This window comes from Narcine bancroftii, chromosome 5 (genome assembly GCF_036971445.1).
Source record: "Narcine bancroftii isolate sNarBan1 chromosome 5, sNarBan1.hap1, whole genome shotgun sequence".
Taxonomy (NCBI): Eukaryota; Metazoa; Chordata; class Chondrichthyes; order Torpediniformes; family Narcinidae; genus Narcine; species Narcine bancroftii.
In genome coordinates this window covers 28585107-28598211 of record NC_091473.1, presented here as the reverse complement: position 1 = coordinate 28598211, position 13105 = coordinate 28585107, and the positions used below count along the sequence as shown (strand labels likewise).

The window sequence follows — 13105 nt, the reverse complement described above, 5'->3', positions numbered from 1 at the left end:
CAACTCAGGAGGGGAAGGGGAGATTGGGGCTAAAGAAGTTTTCAATAGGAGAATAAGGAAAATGTTTGTTGTTTTAGGAATGTTGTCTTATAAAGGGTTCAAAACAAGAAAACAGAAATGGATAAGAAGGAAAGGTAATGATGGAGAAACAGAAAGGGAAGATAAACAACGTATAAAATGGCTACGTTGAACTATATGACTTTAAATATTAATGGAATACATAACCAAATTAAAAGGAAGAAACTGCTAAATTTACTGATAAAAGAAAAAATTGATATAGCATTTGTGCAAGAAACACATTTAACTGAATTGGAGCACAAGAAATTAAAGAGAGATTGGGTAGGACACATAACAGCAGCATCGTATAATTCAAAAGCAAGAGGAGTAGCTATATTAATTAGTAAAAATGTGCCATTTAAAATAGAAGAGGAAATAATAGATCCAGCAGGGAGATATGTAATGATAAAATGTCAGATATATTCGGAGTTTTGGAATCTACTCAATGTATATTCACCTAACGAAGAAGATCAAAAGTTTATGCAAGATATCTTTCTGAAGATAGCAGATACGCAAGGGAACATATTAATAGGAGGGGATTTCAACCTGAATTTGGATTCAAATATGGACAAAACTGGGAAAAAAATTAACAGAAGGAACAAAGTAACCAAATTTATAATTAAATCGATGGAAGAAATGCAACTTTTGGATATATGGAGGAAACAACACCCAAAGGAAAAGGAATATTCATATTACTCGGCTAGACATAAAACATACTCAAGAATAGACCTATTTTTGTTATCAGCTCGTATGCAAGATAGAGTAAGAAAAACAGAATATAAAGCTAGAATACTATCAGACCATTCACCCTTAATATTGACAATAAAGTTAGAGGACATCCCTCCAAGAATGTATAGATGGAGATTAAACCCCATGTTACTTAAAAGGCAGGATTTTAGAGAATTTATTGAAAGACAAATTGAAATGTATTTTGAAATAAATACGAAATCAGTGATAGATAAGTTTATACTATGGGATGCAATGAAAGCATTCATTAGAGGGCAAATAATAAGTTATGTAACCAAGATGAAAAAGGACTATAATCAGGAAACAGAGCAGTTGGAAAGGGAAATAGTAAATATAGAAAAAGAATTAGCAATGAAGGAAGATACAACTAAAAGAAGAGAATTGGCGGATAAAAAAATAAAATATGAAATACTACAAACATATAAGGTGGAGAAGAATATAATGAAGACAAAACAGAAATATTATGAACTAGGTGAAAAAACGCACAAAATCCTAGCATGGCAGCTTAAGACAGAACAAGCTAAGAAAATGGTATTGGCATCAAGGAAAAAAGACAAACAAATTACATATAATCCAAAAGAAATTAAGGAAAACTTTAGAGAATTCTATGAACAATTATACCGAACTGAAAACGAAGGGAAAGAAGGGAAAATAGATGAATTTCTGACTAAAATTGAACTACCAAAACTACAAATAGAGAAACAAAATAAATTAACAGAGCCATTTGGAATAGTAGAAATACAAGAGATAATAAAAAAAATTACCAAATAATAAGACACCAGGAGAGGATGGATTCCCAATAGAATTCTATAAAACATTTAAAGACTTATTAATTCCGCCCCTCCTGGAAGTAATCAACCAGATTGATAAAACACAAAGCTTACCAGATTCATGTAAAACAGCAATAATTACAGTAATACTAAAGCAAGGGAAAGATCCACTCACACCAGCGTCATATAGACCAATATCTTTACTTAACACAGATTATAAGATAATAGCTAAACTATTAGCAAACAGATTAGCAGAGTATGTACCGAAAATGGTAAATCTAGACCAAACTGGATTTATCAAAAAACGACGCACAACAGACAATATTTGTAAATTTATTAACTTAATTCATGCAGTAGAAGGGAATAAAGCGCCAACAGTGGCAGTTGCTTTAGACGCAGAGAAGGCCTTTGACAGAGTAGAATGGAATTATTTGTTCAAAGTATTGCAAAAATTCAGTTTGCCGGAGAAGTATATTAATTGGATTAAAGCATTATATAAGTGACCATTAGCGAAAGTGACAGTAAATGGACATGTATCAAAGCAATTTAACTTAAGCAGGTCAACGCGGCAGGGATGCCCACTATCACCTTTATTGTTCGCGTTAGCTATAGAACCACTAGCACAATTGATAAGAATAGATAATAATATAAAAGGGATAAAAATAAAAGACAAGGAATATAAAATCAGTTTATTTGCGGATGATGTTATAGTATACTTAACAGAACCAGAACTATCAATAAAAGAATTATATAAGAAATTGAAGGAATATGGAGAAGTGTCGGGTTACAAGATCAACGTAAATAAAAGTGAAGCAATGCCTATGAATAATGCGGATTTCTCAAAATTTAAGAAGGAATCTCCATTTAGATGGCAAATGCAAGCAATAAGATACCTAGGTGTACAAATAAATAAAAATCTTGGCCAACTATATAAACTCAATTATTATCCACCAATGAAAAAATTACAGGACGATTTAGAGCATTGGAAAGATTTACCACTAACACTAACAGGAAGGATAAACTGTATTAAAATGAACATTTTTCCAAGGATATTATACCTATTTCAGGCATTGCCAATAGAACTGACAGAGAAATTCTTCAAGGAGTTAAAGAAAATAATAAGGAAACCGAGGATAGCACTAGATAAATTAACAGAATGGTATAAACAAGGAGGCTTACAACTGCCAAACTTTAAAAATTACTATAGAGCCGCACAATTAAGATGCCTATCAGATTTTTATCAAACAAGGGAAAAGCCAGATTGGACCAGATTAGAATTAGATAAAATAGGGGAAAAGATACCTGAACACCTATTATATAAATGGGATGAAAAATTGGTACAACATAGAAGTTCTCCAGTATTACATCATCTACTCAATATTTGGAAGAAGATTCATGTAGAAAGAAATAAAACAAATTATCAATTACCAAAACTAATATTGACGCAAAACAAGTTACTCTCTTTTACAATAGATAACCTTTCCTTTAGAGAATGGGAGAAAAAAGGGATTAAAAGAATAGAAAATTGTTTTTCAGGAAATAGATAATTATCCTTTGAACAAATGAAAGATAAATACAATATAACTCAAGATACAGCGCTGGCATATTACCAATTGAGATCCTACTTGAAGGATATATTAGGAAGCAGTTTGAGTTTGCCAGAGGGAAGTAACTTTGAATATGTGATTACAGATACAATGATAATCAAAAGATTTATAACAAATATGTATATTAAACTGCAAGAAAAGGAGAATGAGGAAACAAATGGTAAAACTAAACAAAAATGGGAACAAGATTTAAATATAAAGATAAAAAAGGAAACATGGGAGAAGTTATGCTCTGGAACGATGAGAAATACAATAAATACGAGGTTACGTATGATACAATATAACTGGATACACAGGCTATACATTACACCTCAAAAGTTAAATAAATGGGACCCAACAGTATCTGATAGATGTTTTCGATGTAAAAAAGAAATGGGAACAACAATTCATGCAATCTGGACATGTGAGAAAGTAGAAAAATTTTGGGAAGATCTAAATCAGATATTAAATAAAATAACAGAAAACAATATACCAAAGAATCCAGAGATCTTCCTCCTAAGTAACATAAAAAACAAAGAATTTGGAATTGATTTGGAGGATGCACAAAAAAGATTTGTTAAGATAGCTCTAGCCGTAGCAAAAAAATGTATTATGTCAACCTGGAAATTGGAAGATAATTTGAAAATACAACAATGGTATATAGAAATGAATAAATGTATTCCATTAGAAAAAATAACATATAGTTTAAGAAATAATATCGAAATATTCGAACAAATATGGGAGCCTTACATGAAACACAATAGCGAAAACCTACCGGGGACAATCACTACCTAAGTTAACGGAAGGAAAAGGAAATGAAAAGAATGGACTCAGTGGAATTTCTTGTGTATTTTTATTGAATGACAACATTGTTTGACTGGTTTAATGTATCCTAGATTTTGTACTTTAAATGGACGGGAGGGGGGAGGTAGGGAGGGTGGGATGGGAGGAGGGAGGGGGGGAGAAAATGGCATTGTATATGTGTGAAAAGGAAAAAGTGTGTATCATGGTTAATGTGATTTATGGTGTGAAAAATAAAAAATTGAAAAAAAGTCCCTCTACTCTGGGATTCTTTACTCATGTTCCTTTTCTCTTTATAAATCACGGTTCTCTGGGATTCTTTACTCATGTTCTTTTTCTCTTTATAAGTCCCCGTACTTTGGGATTCTTTACTCGTATTCCTCTTCTCTTTGTAAGTAATCACAGAGCACCGATGGCATAGGGATTACTTAAAGTGGTATGTGAGTGGAAAGAAAAATGTTGAGAACCACTGTTTTAGACCAGACAATTAAGCCTCTTGTTCTACAGAAGGTAGGAAATTAAATACAAACGATTGCTTTCAAATACTGTACTTTGCAAAATGCTCCACCTGGTGGTTATTTTTGCACCACAACCACAAAAGTGATTTGAATTATCGCATTTACCAACATAATGAACAAGATGCATAACAGATCCCCAGATAAAACACACTAGAGTCCTATTTTGAATATCTTACCACCTGAACAAGAGGAAAATAAAGATGGAAAATGAGGCAATCAATTGGTTAAAAAAAGTATTGAAGAGAAAGATGCTGAAGAATACCAGAGACTGGATATATCCTAAAAAATAAGATACTACTCCATAAAATTTTCCTTATCTATTACAAATAGATATATTAGTTATATTTGTACATCTTCAATACCAATTTTGAGACTTTATATTAATCATATTTTTGCATAAATATATATCAGCATTTAAATAATTTTATACATTTAGCCCACATTATCAAACCCTCCTCATAATTCTGATGCAATCCTGCAAAATCAAATGGATAACACTGGGCAATGAAGATTTTTTTCTTCCTGAACACTTTTTGGTGTATTTCATAGATTTTGAGCTGTTGATCACAAAAATCAACTTAAAATATTCCTATCACATACCCTTTTTAAAAAAGATACAACATATTTTTATGATTTCCTGTCCTCTTTTAAGTCTACCTCAAGCAGACAAAACCATGAAATGCAACTTTTCATTGAAAATTCATTTTCTGCATTCGCACTGGACTTCTTCTCTGCTGATCTTGAACATGGCAAAAGGTTTCACCAGGATATTGAGACCATGGAAAAGCAGCAACTAGAATCAATCAATGCTGGCCGACTATTGTTAGACACTATCACGAGAGCAAATACTGAGTACAATCAAAAATAAATGGCAAAACATCTTTAGATCAGTTAAAGTAACGCAATGTGTCAGCATCATGATGCGATCAAACATGCCAAGTTCAAAAAAAGTTAACTTAATGTTTCTCCAACTTCCTACATGATACAGCAAATCTGAAATCATCTTTTGTGTTCAGCTTGAAGTTGTTTAACATAATTCCCAATTTGTTTTCAGGAAGAAAACCTTATGAAGATAATTGTTGTCTAGTGTAATTGAAAACCAATGCATAAAACGCGCCACTCATATGCATGGTCCACTTCTTTCATACGATCTCATTGGATCAAAGATGTAAGCTGCAGGAACGTTTACAGGGGCAGATACTTAACACAAGTCAACAGCATTAAAATCTAACCTGCAGTCTTTTGAATACTCCTGATCTTAGATTTCCAAAACCGTAGGAAAAGCTAGAGTTTAATACATTTCTTCCTAATTCCACATGGGGTGTTTGTTCAATTTCCCAGTCAAATTCTTCCTCTTCAATTTCAGCATTGACAGATTGTCCTGTGAAAACAATTGTGCAATTATTCATTCAGATCACTCTAAGAATTGTGTACAAATATGGAATATCAATTGCAACTTGTTAAAGAGCTAGAACATTCTGCCAGTGGCAGGTTGCCTGTCCAGGGTCTTCACAAAAACCTTCACAGAAATGAGAACCAATGACTGCATCTTCCAGATTCAAAGTGCAGATGTGGTTCAAGCGCTGAACTACATAGGTTCTGTGTGGCAGCTGGACTTTGAGCAACACAACACAAACACATTGTTTCACCTAAAGCCTTTGCAAGCCATTTGAACAAACAGGTGGAAAAAAAAATCTGTTCACAGCCAAGGCTCAGATGGCTGCTATTTTGAATATTTCTGAATATCCCTGATATCAGAAATGTTCAGAACTATTATTATTATTATAATTTAATAAAATGTTTTTACATTTTATAAGATACCAAATTGTGACCAAACATTGTATCCATTACACAATGGAATAAAAAGACTGTAGATTAGCTTGCCCTCACAGCCATTCGTCTCCATTGAAATGAATCCTCATTCTTCCCGCCTCTGATGTCGTGCGCCGCAAGTTCTGTTATAAATTTCCCAGTGTAAGCACAAGGAAAATATCGCAACTTTGCCCTGAACCACTGAACCGAATGAGGCATCCAAAATTAAAACATAATAACAGTAAAACTCCTGGTATCCAGCACCTGTGGGGATTGGTAGATGCAAGATAAGTGAATTTTCTGGTTGCATGTTTTAGAATTGGTGAACTAATGGCAAGGCACACCAATTTTAAACTTTCATATTTTTTAATGTAATTATTTTCTGCGATTTTTTTGCTTGTTGCTTGAGGCTACCAGTTGCTTGTATTCAGGGTAACAGGGGTTTCACTGTAAAAAAAAATAAATTCACAAAAAATGCAGGAGAAACTCAGCAAACCATGAACCATTCTTTACATAGCAATGATAAATGCTGCATGACATGCTGAGCTTCTCCAGCAATTTTGTGTCAACTATAATCATAGCATTTACAGATTTTCATGTTTAACTCAATTATCTTCACACAATTACTTCAAAAAATGTAATTTGGAAGAACTTGCTCAACACCTTCATTGAAATGAATGGAGTCACTGAACTGCTTTCAGAACTTATTGGCTAAAAAATCCAAGGTCAACTGCTGGGAAAATACACTTCGTTGACATCCCAAGTGTCCAAAGTCCGTTGAAAAGATGCGTGGAGAACCTTGCAAGAATCTTGGTATTTGCATGTTCAAATGTGTAACTTGCAGAAATGACTCCTATTGTTGATCTGTCCCTCTCAATAAAATTGGTGTGCATCAGCAAGAATAATGGATTGAACATTCTGATATCAAGTTTGAACAGAATCAGAGTGTGTTGCAGCTGGAAAATAGGCCCTGCAGCCCACTGACACTGCAATGACTTTCCATTTGCAAAGTAAATTCAAGGGATTGATATAGGCTTGTTTCTATTAAACATTCATGGGGCTATCATTCCACAGATAGAAAACATACCAGCAATTATTGCATTTAAATTGGAAATTTTTGAACAGTTTGATGAAGGTAACTGGTAATTTAAAAAATCTTAAATGTGCTCTCAGAATTCAAGGACATCACAATGAGAAAAGAAAACAGTACAGCACAGGAACAGATTCTGTTGCCTGCATTTGATACATCCTTCCATCCCCTTCTTAAGTGCTGCTATTATACCTGATTCCACCGCTACTGCTGGTATCCTATTCCAGGCACTCTCCAAGTAAAAAATCCACCCAGCACATCAGCCTTAAACTTCCTCCCCTCACCTTGAAGAGAAATCCCCTAGTGTGTGACACTTTTAACCTAGGGAACAGATTCAGATGCTCCACTCTTTAAATGTCTCTCATCATTTTATAAATGTATATTATGGCACTCTTCAGTCTCCTACACTCCAGAGTGAACAATCCAAGTTTGTTCAACATCTCCCCATAACTCATACCCTCTAAATCAGGCAATAACCTGGTGAACCCATTTCCAAACTTTCCACATCCTTTCTATAATGGGACAACCAAAATTGCACGCAGTATTCAAAATGTAGCCTCACCAAAATTTTGTGCAGCTGCAACATGACTTCCTTACTTTTGTACTCAACGCCCTGCCCAATGAAGGATAGATACCTGCCTATCGTCTTGTGTGGCCAATTTCAATGAGCTATGCACCTGAATCTCCAGGTCCCTCTGCACATCAAAGCTTTTCAGAGTCCTGCCATGAACTGTATATGTTCCCGTTACATGTGACCTTCCAAAACTCCATCTGCCATTTCTATGCCCACAACCGTATATGATCTGTATCTATTTTTATTCTTTGATAGGTCTCTCCAGTGTCCACTACTTGATCAACCTTAGTGTCAACAAAAATGACTAATCCATCCACTTTCTTCAACCAAGCTATTTACATACATCACAAACAACTGGGGTCCCGGCACCGATCCCTAGGGACACCACTGGAAGGATTAATTTTAACATAGCCTCAGCATGAACTATTCTATCAACATTAAAATAATTTCATCAATAATTTTGAGACCACAATGATAAATTAAATTTTATTTTGAGGTCTGAAACTTTAGAATGTGGGCTAAATGTTTTTTTTAAATTTTGGAAGGCTAAATTTACTATAAAAACTTTTAACTCTAGCCACCAAAGATAAAGCAAAGCTGAAATCAGCAAAAACAGAATCATCTATCAGCATTAAAGTCAACCCTATCCTTTTACTTCTTATCCTGATGGTACAATTTTGAATTCTAATCAGGCTTCGATCACCAGAAGCCAATTTTAAATTAAATAAAACTCCTCAAAATTCAGTAAGTTACACAGAACTCAAAGGCCAGCAACAAGCAATTCATCAGGAGCACCTCTCGGATCCAGCTGATTTCGACATATCCGACAACACAAACAAAAATGTCACGAGAAACAATTGGCATCACAAATGGACCATTTTCCCAATGCCAGAAATGAGAGTTCAAAACCCATCATCTTCAACTAACTTGCATTTTTATTGAAATTTCAATCACTTCAGCTCAAAAAGCTTACACTTGGAAATAAGTGCAGGGAAAAGTCAAGGGGCAAACTCCATGAAGGCAAAAAAATTACCGAGCTCTTCCACAAGTGGCTTTGCAGATCTTGAACCCTTTGGTGCCAGAAGTGTAGTCAGCATATCCAATCCCTCAAAATATTCTTCAGGAGTTTCTTTTGGAATTTTTATGGTGAAGATTCCTGCAAACAAAATCACACAGAAAATTAATAAATATTTTTGGTGTCAAATAAACAAATGAGATTCTCCACTGTCATATTAACTGGACCACCTGAATCAACATACTCACCTTAGAGGAGCTAAAGAATTATATCTTTCTTTACTCAGGATATTATGCTTCAACTGCCTCAACTAGCTCTCCTCACAACTCCCTCTGTTCCAAAGAAAACAACCTCGTTATTCTCGTCCACCCACACAACACAGAATGCAGATGAGGTGATCATTTTGCAGAACACCCGCACTCCGCCACCTGGCCAACTGAATCTCCCAGTTGCATAGCATTTCAACCCCCTTCCCAATTCCACCAGAGTGAGGATCAGCACAAACTGGAAGAACACCACCTCACATTCCTATATGGGTAGCCAATAACCCAATGGTAGAAATATTGAATTTTCCCATTTCACAAATGTTCTTTCTCTCTTCCTCCAATCCACCCTTGGTCCAACCACATTTTCTCCCTTTCTTAATACCCATCCTGCCCCGCCACACAAATTTTCTGCTCCTTCTACCTCCTTGTTCCATCCAGCTACCTCCAATACACTTCACCCACTAGATCCCTACCCACATCTGATTCAATTTGTGCATCTCTTCCTCAAATGGTTGTATGACCTTTTATTTATCAGATACCATCCCTTGTTGTCTTCATGTCCTTGCTCATCACCCTCCAGCTCCTGACTTGACCTCCCCTCCTGGTCCCATTGGTCTTCCCTTTCCCCTCCCCCCCCTTATCTGCTTCCACCTGGTTGTCTCCCAACCCACCCCCTTCTGGCTTCATCTCCTCACCCCTCTTCAATCTACCCATCTCTAACCTGTCCCGCTCCCCTTTTTCCTGGCTACCCCCAACATTTTCACTCTCAGTCCGAAGACATTGACAATTCCTTTCTTTCAATGGGTACTGCTCAACCTGCTAAGTTCCTCCAAATGTTCCTTGCTTCTCCATGATCTTCTGCACTTTAATTAATCTTTTCTGGACCACATCTGCTCCAAGGGGAGCAACCTCCACTGTAATGTTACAATCATTCCAGTTAATCTTTCTTCCATCATCTCTGTCCACTTCGCATGGTTCCAAAAGATGGGAGAGTGGAATTGGATTCAAAGTCGTGGCCAAACCAATGTTTTATTGAGGTTCAGTGTAACTGACCCATTTTTGTACTCTCTAACTTTAGAAATCTCATGATCCAATTGCATTTAGTTACCATTCTCTGAACAATCCCTGCCACTTGAATACAACGATGCATATAAAAATCCAGGTCCTTCTGTTTCTGCACCACCTTTAAAAGTGGATCCTTGGCCCACAGTGTCCATCTTTATTCCTTCTGTTAAAGCATACTTCTTCAAATTGTTTAAACAGTCACTGGAATTTCATTCAGTCTATAATTTCTTCTTGGAAGCTGTAATACCTTCCACATTGTTTACCACATTTCTATATTTTGTGTCATTACAAACTTGGAAATTATTGACCAAAACACTCATGTTTAAGTCATCAACAAACATCAATACAATTACAAGCATTTAAAAATATTTTACTGAAGAGCAAAGCCAATGAAAGTCAACACTTGATATCCATACCTGCATCTGCATCATATGAAGCTTTCTCTCTTCCATTCTCCACTATTTTTCCCGGCAGTGTCAATCTATTTTCCAAAAGAAAGAGATGTATGAAGCTATAAAGACCAAAGCAACATGCCAATGTGGTCAGAAATGAAGGCAAATGGGCTTTCTGATATAATGTTGCAAAATATAACACCATTACTGAAATTACCAGCAGGACTGAGGCAATTCTGCAAGTTTTTAAGAGAGACCTGCACATGGAAAGATTTCCTGCCTTAACTAACCAGAAAACAGAGACGTATACAAGTCAACCACACTGGTTTCATTTCACTATGTTTAGATCTACATGAAAGTTTGGAGATGCTGTGATTATAGTAAAAACACAGAAATGCTGGAGGAACTCAGCAGGTTTCAGTGTCCATAGGAGGTAAAGGCCTAAATCGTTCTTCAAGGTATGAGTAAAAAGCAGGAAGGCACCTTATTTAAATAGCTGGGGAGGGAGGAATGAGCAGCGCTTGGATTTCAGACCAACAGACAAAAGGTATTAATTGGGTATGGATGGGACACAGAAGAAAGGTGAGAATTTACTTGGGGGTAGTTTGTTTGGGGCACTGTGGAAGCAGAGCTAGGGGAAGGGAGACATGGGGAAAGATTGGCAGGTGGGGAGCGGAGATGGGTGAAGGGGGAGAACAGAAACTGGAGAAGTTGATGTTAATGCCTGTCTTGGGTAAACCTATACCTCTCATTTTGTTCGTTTTAGATTGGTCACAGTGTTTGAGCTACCGAAAGAAAATAGACACACACACCAAGAGCAGTTCAGTTTATACAAATGTTTATTACAAATTCAAAAGCTGATTTCACACTACAATATGCAAGCCCTTCCCAACTATACTTATCAACGCTTGGACTGGTCCCAACTGCCGAAGCGAGGCAACGACTGCACACTTGTAGTAGGTTGTCAGGGCGCCGGTAGCAGCTTCTCCACCTCCCCTGACCGGGACGTTGGCTGGACTCCAGAAGTTCTTCTTCTTGCTGAGAGATGTTGCCACCTCTCGGAGAGTCTCAAACTTCAGCAGTGGGACCATGGCTTATATTACCCAAAAACTGCTTACCCAAGCACCTATTCCCAGCCCAGCAAGAAAGATAAGCAAGCAAGCTAGCATGCTAGGCTATTAACGAATAACATAATTTTCAGCTTATCACTTTGAATACAATGGTTTATTCTACATCAAGGCTAGGCCTCTGACAGTCTGTGACCAAAACAAGCAGAAAGATTAAATGTTTTCGGTACACAGATGTCCTTTCTTCAAATAACAGCATCTCTGGCCCATCGGTGGAATTTTGCTTATGTCTGCTGATTCTAAAAACAATTGGGTTCTCAGCCTTGCAGAACCCAAAGCTGCAAGTTTTAAAAAAAAGGTTCTCAGCTCTGTAGAACCAAGAGCTGGAAATTAAGAAAAACAGGTTAAAAAAATAGGTTAGAATCTTCCATTACAATGCCATCCAGTTGGAGGTAGCCAAGACGGAAAACGAGGTGTTGTTCTTCCAATCTGAATCATATACAGGCCAGGTAAGATGAGAACGGCAGATCTTCTTCAGTGAAGACTGCGAGTGAACTAGATGTGTATTTAGTGGTCATCATTATAAATATTGCCAGATTGTTTCCCCAATTAAATTTAGATTTAATTATTTGAATGTATATTACCTTGCAGCCCCCCCCACCCCCATGGATTAATGGTCCACGTTTCTGGAATTACTGTACATAGTTATTTTGCCACAATGCTACTGGAGTAAAGGAGTGAAAATGCAAAACATATTTGGTTTGTGAAATAAAAAGTCAGAAGAATAATTTTAAAAAGATGAAAGACTGAAAAATGCTGTTTTTCATTTGGATCTTCTCGTCCATTCACAAGAATGGGGCCAGAATATATCACAAACCTCACCTCAGCAATTCATTGAACATTCCTAGAATCAATGGCAAGCCCAGCAGAGGAGAAAGGAGTCACTTGTCCATGCAGAAAATACTTTTATCATCATCCAACGCAAAGAGGCCTGCTCACAATTTCCTCTCGGTAGAGGTCATCTAATTCGCCGGGTGTTTTCAGAATTTTGTGTTTATATTTTATCAAAAAGAAAATGGAGTATACAAGAAAAGGTGTCTTGATAAAATGATAATAAAGCACACCAGAGGTACTATGTACAAGTTTTATCTACTCAAGGAAGATTAAACCTCTCAGAGGATTGTGATAGAGATTTTGGACAAATTTCTGGTCAAAGTGGATTGAGATTCCAAGATGATCAAACACTTGATCCACATTCCCAGAAAGGAAACTTAGTGAAACACAAATTTGTTTTGCCTGCCTGTGGAATTTAGTGTTTGGAATTGAAGTCTTATATCAAAGGAAT

The 13105-nt window shown here is 36.3% G+C and overlaps 1 protein-coding gene across 7 annotated transcripts in view; it reads right to left on the bottom strand.

The window, feature by feature from the left end:
* Positions 1–13105, bottom strand: part of shq1 (SHQ1, H/ACA ribonucleoprotein assembly factor) — a 147635-nt gene that overhangs the window by 115633 nt on the left and 18897 nt on the right. For all 7 annotated transcript variants that reach the window (XM_069937027.1, XM_069937024.1, XM_069937025.1 and 4 more), the window contains 3 exons: positions 10718–10782; positions 8989–9111; positions 5712–5860 (listed from right to left, as the gene is read on the bottom strand). In XM_069937027.1, the coding sequence (XP_069793128.1) occupies positions 5712–5860; positions 8989–9111; positions 10718–10782 (337 nt within the window). The remainder of the gene's footprint in view (positions 1–5711; positions 5861–8988; positions 9112–10717; positions 10783–13105) is intronic.